General features: G+C 45.3%; 1 protein-coding gene across 7 annotated transcripts in view; it reads right to left on the bottom strand.

The window, feature by feature from the left end:
- Positions 1-541: 541 nt before the first annotated feature.
- GRIA1 (glutamate ionotropic receptor AMPA type subunit 1) overlaps positions 542-17,540 on the bottom strand; it is a 293,687-nt gene continuing 276,688 nt past the window's right edge. For 5 of the 7 annotated variants that reach the window (XM_014846918.3, XM_014846917.3, XM_014846914.3 and 2 more), the window contains exons 15-16: positions 11,280-11,414; positions 543-3,435 (exon numbers count right to left, since the gene is read on the bottom strand). In XM_014846918.3, the coding sequence (XP_014702404.1) occupies positions 3,235-3,435; positions 11,280-11,414 (336 nt within the window). In that variant the 3' untranslated portion in view covers positions 543-3,234. Of the gene's footprint in view, positions 3,436-11,279; positions 11,415-17,540 lie in introns of all 7 variants that reach the window. The other 2 variants (XM_070517177.1, XM_014846916.3) reach the window with 1 other exon arrangement.

Consider the following 17,540-nt stretch of genomic DNA (forward strand, 5'->3'; position numbering starts at 1 on the left):
AAAGAAGACACTTAAAGCTGTTCCTAATCATCAGTATCTAAGTGTCAGCGTGTCATCTTTTACAGAAAGCCCATCCTGCTTGAGCAAAAGAAAACCTTTCAGGCAAGAATGAGGGTCCTGTGATCTGAGGACCAAGATTCTCTATTTATAAGCTCAGTCTAGATTTGGTTTTGGTTGTGACTCTGCGCAGACACAGATCCACCTAGACTCCAGTTTGGGAGTGTCTGGGAGACATTCCCTGTGAGCCCTCCACTTCCATAGAGGTGCTGTGACCACGGAAAACCAAACCCTGCTCCTTACACAATAGAAACTGTGGCCTTGAAAACCAAATACCGCTCTTTGTCTTTTTTTGCTAGCCTATTTGGATGAGTCACTCACAATGATCTAGTTCATCTAAAATGACTTGTTTGAGAGCTGTTTCTGAGTCAGGTATGGTGGTCACCATTAAAAATGTGCTGGACTTAGGCTCGGCAATAAGGAAGTAACATAACCTCTAGAGCTCTGGCTACAGAAATGGCACAAAAATGGAATGGACAAATATGAAAAGTAGATAATGGATCCACAGTGATTTAATTCTCGGTGATATTTTCATTTTATGCAAATGCAAAAAGAAAAAAAAAACCTGGCTACTTGAAAGGAAAACAGGAACCAAAAAAATATTTAGTGTTCGATCAAGCAAAAATCCTTTCACACATATGCTAAGAGAGTTCAAACAAATGTAGATGTTAAATAAAAAGCCCAGGTACCAAAGAGCAAAATTTAATGAAAGCCAGAACTGTTAAGTATGGATTCCCATTGAGAAAAATGTCAATCTCTTTCAGAGTTTTCCCATTGCTCTATTTTTAAGAAAAGTGTAGTAAAAATACATAATACAAGTTAACTTTTTTTCTTGCTTTTGTTTTCCCCGTCATTCCTCCGTTGATGGAAAGCATCTTCCACTGGAGTCTTGGACCCCCACATAGCATAGACCCTCATTTCTAGCATAGATGGTCTCTCCCTCTCAGATCATGTTACGGGTGCACTCAGTGGCTGGAGAGGCCTCTTACCAGGCTAAAGGCAAAAGGTCTTTGAAGCATGTCAATGGTAGAGGGTTATTTCCACCTCCTCCGAAATGCAGACTCCCTAATGGCGGGTCATATCGGATTCTGCAGGGGTAGGCTAAGGGCTAAGAAAAATCTGGCATGAGGGCAGGGGCTGGTAAGGACATCAGCTGGCAGTAGTGGAAACTGAAAATCCATCTTGAGGATCCTGCTTCATGTACCATGTCCACATTGACATGTGAGAGACTGAACAATAACACTTGAGTTAAAAGGGCAAAGAGTCTGATTCAGGGATGGTTCTTTGCTATGGCTGATAAAAGGAGAATGAGAGAGACATAGAGATGGCGGGAGTCCGCTGAGAGAATCCATAAATGAAGCCAATCGTGCTGCACCTACTCATAGTTAGATTCCAAAACCTTTAGTTTGTCAATTGCTAATGATAACCCCTAGCAGAGAAGACTGGATAGAAGTAGGGGGTAAGGAAACAAGCTAGAATATGGTTATCAATAAAAGCTAATGACACATGGCACACACTGAATCATGCACCTAGGAGAGTGGCTGCTGGAGAGCTGGAAGCCAATTGCACCAAGAATGAGAGTTGGGATCTCCAAGTAAGCTATGTGCTGGGAACTCCCCCTCCTAACCAAAGTTACAGTCAACCTGGCCTTCTCTCCATGAACCCTGCCACTTCTCCAGTCTTGCTTTAGTTCAGCTTGATAGTCAGAATCATGGGCTTATTGATTCTGGTCACTGGAATACAACATCCCCATTCTGTTTTAGCCAGGGGGAAGGCCAGCCTTCTTGGGTTAGAAGTTGGGGTCAGTGATCTTAAGGTCCCCCAATGTCATTATCAACTTAATCCATCTCCCTTACTTCTTCAAATAATACGGCCTTGGGCATTTTACTTTCTAGACGACAGAATGCTATCTGGCCACATGCTAGAACAACATTTTTATGTAGACACAAAACCCAAGTTCTGCAGGTCAGCAAAACCCTAAGCTTCATATTTGGTCTCTCAAACTTAGGACAGGGCACACCATAGAAGGATCTATTGCTTGTGGGCTTCGATGAGTCTTCCTCTTCCAAAATTCTTCCATTACCTTTCTTTCACACTTAGCTTGCATACCATTTTCCCCCATATGAGAGGCTCCAAAGAGAAAGTCTACTCCACAATGGGGTTCCTGCTCAGATGTTAAGCAAATGAAAAATGAGAATCATGAGCTGTGTCTCCCTAGCTGTCAGCTGCTCCCAAGGCCCTACTCGGTTTAGGAGACCTGTTGCCCTTTAGCCACCAGAGTGCCTTTGGGCTTGAGCATAGTCAGAAGGACATACTTCTCAGGGATGAGGCTGACTCTGTGAAGAAATACACCATTCCACCTCAGGCCTTTGGGATGGCTCTTACACGTTAAAGGAAGCTTTATCTAAGCCTCCAGCAATAACTTCATGGGTCCTCCTTTGACTGCACATCTGCCTTTGCCCTCTCTGCCACCCTCAGTCTGAGTTGCTTTTTACACACATTCCCAGCTAAACCAGTGTTTAGGCAGTGCCCCATCTGGGGAAGGCAGCCCACTCCTCCAACAACATCCATCTCCATCCATGGCTTGGGGCTGAGGAGTGGAGGGTAACTTGGAGAGCTCCCGTGGAGAATTACTTTGAAGGTTGCTTTTTTTCCTTTTGCTTGCTTGTAAGGTGGAATGAATCTTGAATCTCCAATTTGGAAACTGAAGAGGGATGGGTAGGGAGTTGAGAATTAGAAGTAAGGAGAAGGAAGGGGCCTAACAGAACCTGCAAACCATGGATATTAGTAAGAAAAAAAATATTGCACACACTTGGACACATTAACAACCAAATCAAAAGAAAATAGTACAGTTTCCTCATTAGTGTTCCAGTGACTCCATTTTCAGAGACACAAGCTCTATTAGACAGGGTTATTCTCCCCTTATTGCAGTACAGTGTTATCATCCTCACTTAGGAAATGAAAAAGGGTGAAAGAACATTAAAAAAGGAAAAGGGATAGCAAAATGGTTTTTCAATTCTTCAGGAAAATCTGTTGAATCATCCTCCTTGTGGTCATGGTGGTTGGTGGTGGTTGCATTTCATTTTGTTGTTGTTTTTGGCACTGAAGGGTTTGGGATGGGGCTGGGGGAGCCTGAGCCTGCTCCCCAAGGGGTCTCCATCTGTTCCACTGCTCCAGTTATAATCCTGTGGCTCCCAAGGGCATCCCTGAACTGTGGCTCATGCAGGGAATAGATTGCATGGACTTGGGGAAGTCGTGGCTGACCACTCGGCCATTCTCTCCACTACCGCCACCGCTGGCTCCTGCCCCACTGTTCCGGGGGAGTGTCGATGTCCGTATGGCTTCGTTGATGGATTGCTGTGGGATCAAACAGAAACCCTTTTCAGGAGGACCGGGGGTTCTTCCCCGGGTCCTTGGCAATGATTGGCAAGGAGAATGAATCAACACTGGACTTAAAATGCCACCCCAACTCTTTTCCCCATCCAACTCCTTTCCTAATCTATAATGCTAATCTTGACTTCCCATGAACTCACAAAACTGTTGTGTGGATCTAGACAAATCCGATCCCCTCTCTGGACCTCATGCTCTCTCTGTTTAATGAGGTGTACCAGACTGGGTTATCTCTAAAATCCTTTCCGATTCTTATATACTGTGATTTCCAAAGGTGTTACATTGCCATGGTGGCGCTGATGATAATAAATGTAGCAAAATGACCAAATGGAAAACTCTGGAATGGGGCTTAGGAAACTTGCATTTCAATTCTGGTTCTGACATCAACCTGTATGACCCTGTATGTATCTCCTTACCTCTCTGGACCTTTTAAATCGCCACGTTTGTGAAATGTGATTATCTATGCATCTACCGACTTATTAGAAAGAATGGTGCTACTGCATGAAAAATGATTTGAAATGTTAAAAAGTAATTGAGAGTGTGTTATTGTTGGATCAAAATTAAAAACTGTCTATGATTTACTTCAGGAAAAGTGCTGTCCTACCTTTAGCAGCATGTTAAGGGAATGTAGGACTTGTTGAGTAATATAATGGGCAAAATGTAACTGGAACAGGGCATTGCTGAAGAAAATGAGAATACATCCCAAAGATTATTTTCTGTGTGTCAACTGCTTCCCATCAGCATGTATAACCTGCACTTCTCATTGACACATCAGATCAGTGCTACTAAGCTTGTGATTTCTAGAATGTTAGAATTCTACATATGACAAGCATTCCAACAATCACCCCAGGATCAGATGAATTAGGCGGGATGTTCAAGACCACAATCTGGGATTAGAACCATATCCTATTAGACAAGAGGAAGCGTTCTGTTCTGAGTTCCTTTGGAGAAAGAAACTTTATGACAAGAAATCCAAACCCTTATCTCTTCCTGTCACTTCTGACTTCCCATTAAGAGATGCTCATAGAATTTTTGAGGTGGGGCTTGGTTTCTTGGTGGGAGTTAAACAAAGGAGAAGAATTTTCTATGAGTTGGAGGTTTCTTTCTCTAAGACAAACCCTACTCATCCTTCAAGGCTCATTCTGTTCTCACCTCCTTCTTGAAGCCATCCTAGACTGTACTAGCAAGTGCTGGCCCCCCTCACCCCAGGACTCATATGTTTTACATTCTCTTGTAATGGCTCTGTTTCAGGTATGTAGGATTTGTCTTCTTTCAGAGAGCTAGCTGTCTGGAGAAGGGCAAGGGCCATGTCTTCTCAATCCTTAGCTATCTCCCAGAGTGTCCAGCAGGTAGTTTGATGCACAGTAGATATTCTTGAATTTGTCTGAGAAAAACCAACCACATAGGATCCTTCTTAAAAAGTCTATGGCTTTCTCCTTTGCGTATTACCATGGTTCTAGTGATCAGAGAAGTCAGTCAGCCTGCCGTGGCCAGACAGACGTGAACAGGGCAGCTTTCTGATAGACAATGCTGGGAGTTTCCTCTTATTATTGGCAATTCTGACAGTGCTTTTAAATGTTCTTTCTTGTTGAAATCCATGATTCAGACAGATTTGCCCTATATGATGCTCCACCCACACTCGTTCTGTCTCTGCCTCAAACCCCCGGAGTTAATCTTTCTACACTCTGCCTTGGTTGTCCTCCTCTGAAGAAGAAGTGTGACCTGGATTGCATTCTTCTGAGTCAAGGCCAAATAAATATCACTGTGATGCTCTACGGGGGAAACGTGAAGTGAACACATGAAGAATTAATGGTCATTCTCACCTAAAGAATGTTGAAAAGAAAACAACTTTTTATTTGTGTGGTGTGAATTGTGGAAACTTCCATAGATTAGCTTGGAATGTCTATCTCCTATGATTTTTCTCTGCCAAATCCCTTTAATTAAAAAAATGTTTAAAGTTCACACAGATCACCTTGGTCTTTGTTTCTCAAAAGATCTCACGTGTTCCTATAACATTCCATTGAAGTTGGTGGTACTTGATGAATTTATCTTAAAGGAGAAGATTGGTGGCTCAGTTGACGTTGATGCCTATCAAAGTGTGAGGTACCTTAGCCAGGCATGTAACTAAAACCCTCCAAGGTCATGCCATTAAGAACTTGTTTTCAAGGAAGCTGAGGGCTTCCCAGAGGTCAATGACTCCATACTCCTATGGATAGTGTGTACTGCCTGCTTACTGGCTTCCTTTCTAATACATTTATGGGCTCTCAGGAGAGGAGATGAATAGAGTCAAAACTTTGGAGCAGAAAGCAATGCTAAAAATGACTATAACACTAGTTTTCAAACTTGACTGCACGCTGGAATCACCTGGGCAGTTTTGGGAAAAAACACTGATGCATGAGATCTACCCTCTGAGCTGTTGACTTAATAGGTGTGGTGTGTGGCCTGGACAGCTGGAGTTTTAAAAACATCCCAGGTGACTCTAATATGCAAGCAAGATCGAAATACGCTGATCTAATTCACTTGATCCACTTTACAGAGAAACGACTTATGACTGACTGACTTAAGGTTACAGTTATGTGATCTAGTGCCAAAGCGGATGACCTTCAGTTCTTCCCATCCCCTGTAGCTAAGTTGTCATAGGCTGATGTCATTCCTACCCTTGCCTCTGGGACATGTGGTTCTCCCTTGTCCATCCTTGACATACCAGCCATTTTTAAAGTTCTTCCTTAGAGTAGTTGTTTTGAAATTAACACTCAGGGAGAAAAGGGTGAGTAGAAAGTCCAACCTCGAAGTCCCCTAAGTTGGCTCTTCAGAGATTCGTTTCTCTAACAGTGATTACAGCCTACCTTCTCAGCCACTTATTTTTCTAGAAAAGTCTGCCCAGCCTCTGCACATCATAGAACACCCTAATAAAAGCTCAAACCTCATTAGTGACCTCATCCTAGCATACGTGCTAAGGGCCAGAGTGGCCACCTGCTGCAGAGGATGCACCCTCTGTATTACCAAGTCCCTCAGCTGCTCATTAATTCTGGGGAAATGTGCAAAGCCTCAATTGCTGTGGCTTAAACACGGCCCATGCTAGCACAGCCACATGCAATTATGAAAGTTCAGTGGCTCTCCTGGCGGTGGGCGTGGCTGGGGATTATTTTCCTTTGGGAGCAAGGTGGTGAATAATAAAGATCCTGGTTGCCTTAATATCAGCTAAAGACTCAGGTTTCAGTCTGTTTGCCTAGGCAGAGGGGAAGATCTGAGGATCTGAGACTTCATTCAGTTTGGATATTGTTGCTACTATATGACAATTTGAATTATGCTCAACTGTTGCAGTTGTCCGACGTCCCTCTCTGAGTCCCCAGCTCTCACATGTTCTCCTCTTCGCTCTGTCTTCCTGTGCTCTACCCTCCCTGGCCTGCTTTCCATCTCTGGGCAAGAGTTGTGGTCTTAGGTCTCTGACACTTGTGCATCCTTTGCTGGCAGCTCTCTTCCCCTTGTTAATTCCTTTTGTACTTCCAGTCTGTTAAGCATCACTGTCTCAGCAAGCCTCTCTGACCTGCCCCTGCCCCCATTCCCTGACTAGGACTTGACAGCACCAGGCATTTTTATTCATAACCCTCTTTGCAAACATGTAAGTGTTTGCTTATTTTCTGTTTTCTCCATCAAACTCTCCCTTTCCTGAGAACATGAGCTGTGTCTGCTTTGTTTTTGACTGTATCCCCAGTGCTGGGCAATGCCTAACATACAACGGTGCTCAGTGTGTTTTTGTGGAATGCCTGCAGAGTGTCTTCCCACTGTCCCTGTGACACTTGCCGTGTGTCCTGCTCATGTGACACATTGAAGGGGAAAGGGATGCAACAATGCATAGGCAAAGGATTACATTCCATGGATGGCCTCAACAACCGGATCAGGAAAACCTATGAATAAGGGCTGCATCTTACTTGGTTGTGAGCTGTGGCTGGGGCTTGAGAGGACACAGAGAAAGTGCTCAGAATTATCTGTTGCTATGTGGTTGGGGTGTGAGAGAGAAATTTAGAAGTGGCTTGGCCAGCACCAAGAACTCAGGCTTTGCAGAGGTCGTGTAGAACAGGAGTCTAATTCCTGTTCCTCCAGCTCCTAGCTTGTGTGACCTTCCTAGGACACGCTACTTAGCTTCTCTGAGCCCCTATTTCTTCATTTGTAGGGTTGCACTCATAGCACCTTACAGGGTTTGTGAAAATGTATATAAAGCACTTTAAATGTGGAAATTACTAAAAAGATGTCTTTCCTTCTTCCCTTCCTTTCTTCTCTCTCTCTCCTTCCCTTCTTTCCCTTTTCTGCCTCGCCTCCTCTCTTCCTTCTCTATTCCATGCAGAGTGGGGAAGGACTCCTTGAACACTGTTGAGAAACAGGAGGCTGGGCCTCAACTAGGTTTAGGGGCTCAAGGCCTTAAGAGTTGGCCAAATACTGTAATCAAGGAAAGAAATGAGGGAAGTTCTCACCAAAGGCTCTTGTCACCATCAGTGTGGGCTCTGTGTGAGGTTGGAGGCTGCACTTCTGCAAAGAGCTAATTGCCTTTGAAGAAGACAAAGTACAGAACAGTAAAGAGATCTGCAAAGCTGGAAAGTCTGAGAGGCAAGCAGAGTGTGTTCCTCTTATTTCCTTTGGATAAGAGAGAAGTTGATGGAGCTTTGAAAATTAAGGGCCAGGTTGATTAAAAAGATAGTAGAAGTATCTTTTCTGCTGTTAGAAGATTAAAAATTCTATTAGGAGCCTCGGTGACTTAGGCAGAAGTCATGCCAACCAATGGAATTAATTATAGAAGATTGTGGTAGAAGAACTTGAATGAATGATTCCAAGAGATCCTGATGTTGGCTGCTGAGAAATTCAACATCTTCTTTGTAAAGGGAAGGGTGAGAATATTTCCAAGAAGTTATGGCATGACTCAGTGGCCTTTTCTAAGGATTTTTGTCGTAACCTGAATGTTGTGACTTCAGTGGTGAAGGTCAACACTTTCCCAGTTTTAAGAAGATACCAGTCTTTAGCCACCCTGGTACCACCACCTGGCACTGACCATGATTAGTGGGAGTCATGGAAGTGCTGGAAGTCCAGAAGGGTTCCTCCTTGGTGGATGCCTGGTCTCATTAGATTGTATGAGCAAAAATAGATGGGACCAAAACCATGTTGGATGATGTTTGTGCTTCCAGCCTGGGTGGTTTCGGTGGTTGTATTTGCTTAAACTAATAGCAGCTCCCTCCCATGCCTCACCTTATCCTCTAAGAGATGTTTTCTTCTGGTTACAATTCCACATTAATTTTACTAATACCCTATGCATGCAGGATGTTCAAAGAGAAATCAGACACAGCTTCTTACCTTAAGGAATTCAAACTATATAGCTCAACAAACCTAGGACATGTAAATGGGGGCAATAAAAGGAAAGTCTTAAGAAGGTCCTAGCTGGCCACTAATAATAAGAGGAAATATTATTGGGAATGCTAATTATCATTGTTATTATTTATTGAGGGCTTACTATGGGCAAGGCATTTTGCCAAGCCCTGTATATCCATTTTTAAAATATAATCCTCACAACAATTTCATGATGTATGTATTACCACTAGCCCCATTTTAAAGAAAATGAGGATCAGAGAGCTGTTGAAACTTGTCTAAGATGACACAGTTTACAAAGAGTCTCCAGAGCCCGTGTAGACCACTACATTGCATTGTCTCTTAGGGGGGCGGCGAGAGGGCACTCCTGAGGTGGGTCCCTGGTTTGGGTGCTGGTCGATGGGAAGGTTTTGGGGGAGGTAGTAAAGGTTGCATCTTACTTAGCTCTTCTCTTATTCCCCTCTTTGCCTCTGGAGTGGCCTTTCCTTACTTTGGAGGGTAAGATAGGAGAGTCTTTAGGCTTACGTTTTAGATGGAACACGCAGAGGAAGCTTTGTTTAGGTTCTAGGAGAACTCATTGTATCCAGTTAAGCTCCTTGGAGGTCTACACTGGGTTTCAGGTCTGGGGCTCATGCGTTTGCTGTACTTTGTCCTTTCTCAGTGGAGCTGGTGGTGAGTGAGCTGGTCAAGGGTGGGATTGAAGTGTTCCTGAGTCTCCTGGCCAAATACCATCACACTGCATCCCTTAATTTTTCCTTGTTATTATATTTTAGGGAAGTTGCCTTTTAAATGGACTCTATGGGACAGGAAGGTGGGGAGAGGGATTGGCCTGCATGAAGGCACATGGGTGGGAAGCAGGAGGTGGGAGGCTGAGTAGGGAGTATGTAAGGAGAGCAGATTGCCTGGTAGGGGAAAGTAGGCTGGAGCCATGACGTGGAAATGCTGAATGCCAGGACAGAAGGTCTGAATGCCAGGACAGAAGGCCTTCCTCCCCCCACTCCCACTCTCTGTGTACACAACTGAAGACAGAGTTTCCAAACAGGGGAAGCAATGTCCAGCAAAGACTTCTCCAAGAGTGACCCTGGAGGTGTATGTAGGGCTGATGGCCCATGGCAGGGGCGGGGCAGGAGGCTATGGTCCTGATGAGCTTGGGAGCAATCGCATGTTGAAAAATGGGCTTCTAGGGCACATTCTAGGAAAGCGAATCCTGCCAATGAGTCTTCTTAGTGTAGTCAAGCCACAGCAACAGCCTAGGGTACATTGCTCAGAGTGACTACCTTCTCCCCATTGCTATTGGTTTGAAACTTTCTTGTTCTTCCTCTTAATGTCTGCCTATTCCCGGAAACCTTCTCAATTTCTCCCTCCTCTATATTCCTATAGGCCTTCCCATCTGTACCACAGGTTGCTTCACTGAATGACTTTTCTGTGCCATTCTTTGTTGAAGGTGCCAATGGTCATAGATTGCGTCTCAGTCCTCTCTGCCTCCTCAGGATGTCTTGGTCACAGATTGCGTCTCAGTCCTCTCTGCCTCCTCAGGATGTCTTGCTCACGGGGGCGCTCACATGATTACTACTTCCATAAATATTTCCTTATTGAAGCTAAATGATGAAATGGGAGGGGACTTGAAGGTCACTTAATCCAAACTCCCTTTGGATACTTGAACCTATATCCCTGCCAAGAGTTATTCAGTCTCTACTTGTATACCTCCAGTGACAGGGTGCTTAGTACTTATTGGGATAGTCCTTCCCACTTTTGGGTAGTTCTGAAAGAAAAGTAGATTCACTTATTGTGTTAACATCTGTTCTGCATAGCTTTAGTCATTAGTTCTTATTGTACACTTTGGGATCCCACAGAACTAGTCTGTTTTCTTTCCTGCCTGAAAAGTCTTCATACTTTTATAGATAGCTCTCACATCCTCCATAATTTTTCTCTTTTCCAGTTAGTTGCCCTTAGCTATATTTGGGGTGGTTTGGGATTGTCTAATGAATCTGCTTATCCTTCACTGTGCATGATACTCTTCGTCAAAGTCCATCTTACAATATTTGGCTAAGAAGAGACTTAATTCACCAAGCATGGCAAGATCATCTATTTTGCTGAGGTAGACACCTCCTCCCTTACTTGTGGAGCTACACTCCTGTTAATGCAACCTCAGAGAGAATCTGCCTCTGTGTCAATCACTCTTGCCTCACACTATGTTGTCTGTCACTTAAACCCCTAACTTTTAATCTCACGACCCCATCACTGGCTGATGCAGTTCTTTGCTTGTGCCTTATGTTATACCTGACACGTCTCATCTTCCTTCTTTTCTCACAGCTGCCTCTTTCCCTGCCACTTTTCCTCAGAACGGCTTTCTGCCCCCTGCCTCAGGCTGACCTCAACCTCCTGTCACTCCCCACCCTTTCTAGTAAAGGGACTCCCAGGAAACCCAGCTGTGTCACAGAACAGGTTGGGAAAAAGGCCTGGGAAGACGAGGCCACCTTCATCCGCTTGGATTCGCTACGGGATTTGTAGCAGAACTCGATTAAGGCAACCAGCATGGCTAGGCCCAGTCCTCCGATCAGGATGTAGAACACGCCCGCCACATTGCTGAGGCTCAGAGCGCTTGTCTTGTCCTAGGAAGAGGAGGAGGGAGGGGAGGGGGAAAGAGCAAAGTGAGCCAGGAGGCTAGAGACCATCCAAGAAATAGCATTTTTACACACATACACTCAGCCCCATCACCCTCTTTAACATTCATAATAGTTGGAAAGGCTTTGTATTTATTGACAGAGTGTTAAACATTCCCCAAGAAAAAAACGTGTATGTGTGTGTGTGCGTAACAATTTTCCAAGCATCCCTGATTACGTTCAATTTATAATGACATTTTCTTCCCTCCTCATTGCCTGTTCTAAGGTGGGCGATGCCACAAGAAATTGAGGGCAGCTTCTACCAAGATCTGCACCCTGGAGCTTACCCCATTCTCTCAGAAAACCGTATCCCTTCCTTTTCAGCTCAGTTCCTGTCCCCCCGTCCCCTCTGTTGCTCAGCAACGCATTGGCCTCCCTTCTTGTTTTTGTTCCTGAGTATTTTTCTGAGAGTTGTACTTAAAATGAACTTTCCCCTGGATGTGCATTTGATTTCAATTTAATAAGACAGTTACTGTACGTATAATAAAGACCAACCAATGGATGCCTTTAACTTACTGCTCTGAGTCCCCATTTAGGGAAAAAGAAAACTGGAGGCTAGGAATAGTACAAAGGCACTGAGATAGAAAAATGGCTCTATCAAGTCCTAATAATTATGCTTAATTGGTGTCATTTTTTCTGTTGGAGGTGCTCGCTAAGAAACACTGCGGGCAGCTCTGGTGGCTGAATTTAGAAATCTCTGTCGCCTGTAGTAAAAGGTCTTGCGCTGGGTTTTGAGGGGCAGGGTCATGGAGCAGGTGCTTAATTTCTTGGGGCCTGGGGAGAGGGACCCACGTGCAGTAGGAGGAGGACAGAGATCAGCTTGTGAAGCCTGAGAAAGGCCATCCATCTGGTGAGACCAGCCCCGAGTTCTGTCACCTCCATTGGGGTTCAAAAGTTGGGGAGTGAGTGACAACATCTTCCCAGGTGGTGAGAACCATCAAATGAAACTAGTTCTCATGGTAGGGGGAAATGGCTCAGGAAGAGGGGAAACGGCTCAGTCACATTCTTGACCCAGGTAAGGGACCATGTTAAAACCTTGGAAGACTCCTCATCCCCAAATGTCACAGTGGCTCTCCCACCTTCGTTTATATTGTTTACTCAAATGCAAGTTTCCCATTGAATTAAAATGAAACGCACGCTCAGCTGACACAGGCACAGCCATGGTTGGTTGGCTGGTGGCACTGGCTGGGCTATAGTTTTTACACCTCTCCATGTGTTCTTTTTCGGGTAGGGATGTAGGCAGGCCACACAAGGGGTGGACTCTTTTGCCTGAGCGACTCCTCAGACATCTGCCTATTAGAATCTGGGTGTGTGGAAAGGGATCTGTTACTGACCAAGTCAGTGGCCTCTGCCCTAGTTCTACTTGGTGCATTGTACAGGATTCAGCAGGGCTGAGATTGGGGCCTGCAGCTGGCAAATAGCAGCCTGCTTTCCCTCCCCAGAAGCAGCCTCGGCTGGCAGAGCTATAGGATTATCTAAAGCACACCCCCTTGGTGGCTTCCTGTATTGCTAACGCAGATGGCTCTTGAATATGGGTTACACTTGGCAAGGCATATTCTGGCTTTGGAAGCAGTGGAAATGATTATTCAAAGGGGGTAGAATTTCTCCTGCTCTGGTATAATGGCCTGATAAGGGAAATGTGCAAAAATGAGTTGGGTGCCTGGTTCAAGAATCAGCTGAACAAGTAAATTCCCTCTTGGCGTGATTTTCCAGAACACTCAAAATGTTTCCCTGCTTGTTGTTCAGGAAGTCTGTAACTCTGCCTCTGGAGAGGAATTCTTTAGAGTCCTTGGAGGACCTAAAGTTAGCAGAAGTTCCTGTAAAACTCTTCTGTGTGGCCAGGGTAGGGGTGTGGTGGGGAGGCATCTTAACTTATTGTCAACTCACACCTTAGAAAAGAGTGGTTGACAGTGATGCTCAGAGAGAGTGGGGAACAGGCCTGGAGGAAGGTGGTAGACAGGAAGGCTGAGAGGCAAGGAACAAGTCCCGCTGACTTCACAAGCTCATCAGCTTTTCAATAGCTGAAGTGCACTTTGTGTCCTTGGTCACCAAGGCTGTTTGTGTTTCCTTCCTCATGGTCTTTCCCAAGTTCACCTGGTGGGTTGCCTTCAAGGGTAAGGGAGTGGTAGGCATGTTTTTTTGGTACTATCTTCAAAAGACCCGAAGAGGGCATCTGCCTCCCTGGCTGGAGAAGGTGGACAAGATGGAGTGTTCACTTCTGGTATATCTGGGAAGGAAGTGGGGTCGGATCTGCATATAGAAGCGGGGGGAGGAGGCGTAGTCTATGTCACTGCAGAAGGAAGAAGGCCCAGTGACTGCGCATTGGATTATGTCTGGAGATGGAGAGCGTCCCTCACTTCTGAAAGAGGCCTCTGGCCCATGAAGATGGCAGGGTATGTGTGTGTGGGGACACATCCCATACAAGCAAAGAGGGCAGTCAGATGGTATGGGGACTGCCACCTGTTGCAGGACACATAGTGCCACTGAGCCTTCTTTATGCCAACACAATTGTACTAACAGGGATCAGGGAGGACCTCTAGAATAGAGGGGGCACCTGGGCCCTATCACCACCAATCACAGAAAGCAAACACAGATATAACACAGCTGTCTAAATTTGGCATAACTTGACAGGGTGTGAAATGAAGGGCTGGTATTGGTGTCTTCGTAGCCCACATATTTGAGGAATTTACGTGAGTCATTAGCTTTTGGATAGCGGCAAATTTAGTTTTTTCAAAGGAGGCCCAAGGCCACTGTCTTCTGTTCAGTTGCCACCTCTGACTTTCTTGGACTCACTCTGTTGGAATATGATGGGGTGTTCTCGAGCAGGGACAAATATCCCTTTTATTTAAGGGTCAGAACTCTGATTCCTCCTCTGGCCTGCAGTGTCCATGTGAGAAGAGGCTTCCTAGTGGACTTGTGTACAAACAGCTGTGTTCATACTTCATGAGCAAGCCACATGCTTCCCAGCTATGCCCAGGGCAAGGGTGACCCAGAGTCTGAGTCTTCTGTGCACCCCTCTGGAAACCCCGTTCTCCTCCCCTCCCATAGCAGCCACACTCCCAAAAGCTGGCAGCTTGTTGGTGGGAGTGAAAAAGTCACAACTTGGCTCCCGCCAGGAGCAGGCAAAGAGAGTGACAGTACTGAGAAGAGTGACAGGTGAAAAGAAAAACAAAAATTCCATCTTTCAGAATCGATAGGCTTGTTGTAATGGTGACGAGACCCCCCCCTTCATCTGTTCCCCTTAGCCTGTTGTCTTGATTTGCCACCTCCCTCGTGTGGGAGGGAGATGTTTTCTTTTTCATATTTCTCCTTGCTCCTCCCACATAATGGGGGACTGTCCCAGACTCCCTCTGTGTTTCTGAGCCAACATCTCTTCCAAGAATGTGGGACTGGCTGAGTCTTTGTGAGGTTTGAGTCAGGCCTGAGGCAAAGAGACTTGAAGCTTTTTTTATGGCAATAAGTAGAAAGTTTTAGGGAGAAGCCAAGGCCTCTGGCCATAAGACCAGTCCCCTCCATGGAGACTGACTCAGCCCCTCATACAAGGCCTGTTGAATCTGGACCAAGCTTCAGGTTTCTCCAAATGCTTCCATTTCTTCCCGGTAAGAGCGTGAACTCCTATAAAGCAAAAGCTGTAGCTTCTGCTCTTCTCTACATTCCACAGGAATTCCACACATTTTCTGATGTGTGTACAGCTGGAGTTTTGGGGGCTGCCTACAAGCCTTCCACATGCTGAATCTGTAACCTGACTTTGCCTTTCAGGCTGTGAGAAGAGGCTCACCCCTCTTCCACTTATTAGCCTTTCTGCTATAGTAGGCTTTCTCTTGTGCTTTTCCAAAACTAGATTTTTGGCCTACAGATCATTTTCCCGAGCAGTTGGTCATTTCCAGGGAGTGGAGACTGAGGGGTTGGCTAGGGTCACTCACTAGCCAGGACAAAAGTGGGGAAGCCATGGAGAGGTGGATTTGATTCAACTGAAGGAAGATTTTTCAAATCTATGGAGCTGTCCTAAGGTGAAATACCTTGCCATGGATAGTGTTGAGTACCCAAACGTGGATGTATTTAGGAAGAAGCTGACAAGGTCAGCCAAGGCATTCAAGCACTGGACACAGAGCTGGACCAAGGGACTTTTGACACTCATGCCAATCCCAAGTGATTTGAGGCATCTAAGGAGTTCCTAGGGGGCCTGGGATCATGCCTTTTATAAATTCTCCCTAGAGACTAACGTCTTTAGGGGATACAAAAAAGGAACTCATGTTAATTGGCAACTTCTGCTGTTCCATTTCTAATCTAGGCCAGTTCCCTAGCCTGCATATTTTCCCCCAGAGCAACACAGGATGAGAATTGGCCCATTGTACTAATAATTGGCAAGGCAAATGCTGCAAAAGTGAGGCTTGTGGGGGTGGCTCTTCTCAGCAGTATGTGCTCAGGGACCAGCTGCTGTACAATGCACCACAGAACATCCTGACTCAAAACAAGATTGCAGCAGAGAACTCAAGGAGATGATGTGGGTCGTGGAGAGGAACCCAAGGGTTGGCTGAGGCTGAGGCCTCTTCCAGAGTGGGAGGAATTTTCCAAAACAGAGGCACCAGTCTGAGGATAAAGTGGGCGTCTCCATAGGGGGCCTACACTATGAGCTGAATGTCTACCTGGACTATACATTGGAGAGCAGAGCTTTTGTGTCCCAGAGGAAAATAGAGCCTGTTGACCCCAGAGGTCCTTCTGGCTCAGAGCCCTAGAGACAGTTTTCAAGGAAAATTCCTTGTTCCTGTTCAGTCCCTTCTCCTAGAGCAGTAATGGGAGACTTAGGATATGTGGGATAAGAACTCTGGGCAGGACCCAGGGTGTTGCAGCATTCAATTTCTGATCTGGGTAATTGCCGTATGTTGGACATGTCATCTTGGAGCACACACAACTTCCAGGAGATTCCCTTGGAAGTCACTGGTTTTCTCTAGGCCGTTGCTTGCTCTGCCTTATAGAGACTCGGAACCCTAACCCTGAGCAGGATTCTAGCTGGAACCAGAAGTCTCCAGGGTTTAGGGGAGATGGAATGACTTCTGCTTCTCAAGGATTTTTTTCCCGATCTGTACCCCTTTGTCATTGTCTTTTGTGGGTGTCTTTAGTGCAGGAGACTGCAGTGGGTAGGTGAGGGAGTGACTGGAGCAGAGCTTCACAAGATCCCAGGTCCTTCCTGGTGGCCAATGCTCTCACCCATGAAGGGGGCAAGGGTAGGGGTCTGTACACGGTGCAAGGACACAGTTGGCAGTTTGCAGTCCTTTTGCCTTCCAGGCTTTCCTGAGGGTGGGGGTGGGAAGTTGAATACGTAGAGTAGATGGACTTACTCTGCTCCTCATGGAATGTTATGGTGTAGTGAAAAGAGGGGGGCTGGGAGGCAGGAAACCTAAGCTGAGTTCTTGCTCAGGTCTATACTGAGTCACTGGGCAATCTTGGGGAAGTCACTAAGTGAGTATTGCCCACCTCTGGATGGTATGGGAGATGGCATTAGATGATACACAGAACTAAATGGCATCGACTAAAAAGTGAAGACTTTATCCCCTTTTCAATCCTCTTTGACTCTTTCTAATTAAGCCAATGAGAAAGTCTGAGTTTGGTGCTGGCCTGACTTTAACACCTCTTTATCATTTGTTCCCCTCCCTTTCTAAGAGAGAGCAGGCCTCAGTTGCAACAATAACTGTAATTTAATATTTTTTTGTTGTCATTATATTTATTTTTGTGATTGCCTTCTATTCTTTGCAAGAAATATTGATTTTCTATTTATGATAGTAGTGCTGCTACTTTTTATATGAACCAAACTAAAGTAATGACAAATGTAGTAGATTTAAAGGAACACATGAAACAAATAATAACACGGATGGTATGTGAATGCTTGAAGTTTTGGCAGGGTGGGATTAAATCCTGTCTAGGTTCTTTTTCAGCTCTAAAGCCTGAGATTTGTGATAGAGGCAATCCCTTTGGGTTATGAGACTGTTTTCCTTAAACTCATCATAAATCTACAATTGTACCTGGATGGAGAGCCCCCTTTGGGGGGTAATGGCCTTTGAATCTGTAAACCAAGTG

Source organism: Equus asinus, chromosome 9, assembly GCF_041296235.1.
Source record: "Equus asinus isolate D_3611 breed Donkey chromosome 9, EquAss-T2T_v2, whole genome shotgun sequence".
NCBI classification, from domain to species: Eukaryota; Metazoa; Chordata; class Mammalia; order Perissodactyla; family Equidae; genus Equus; species Equus asinus.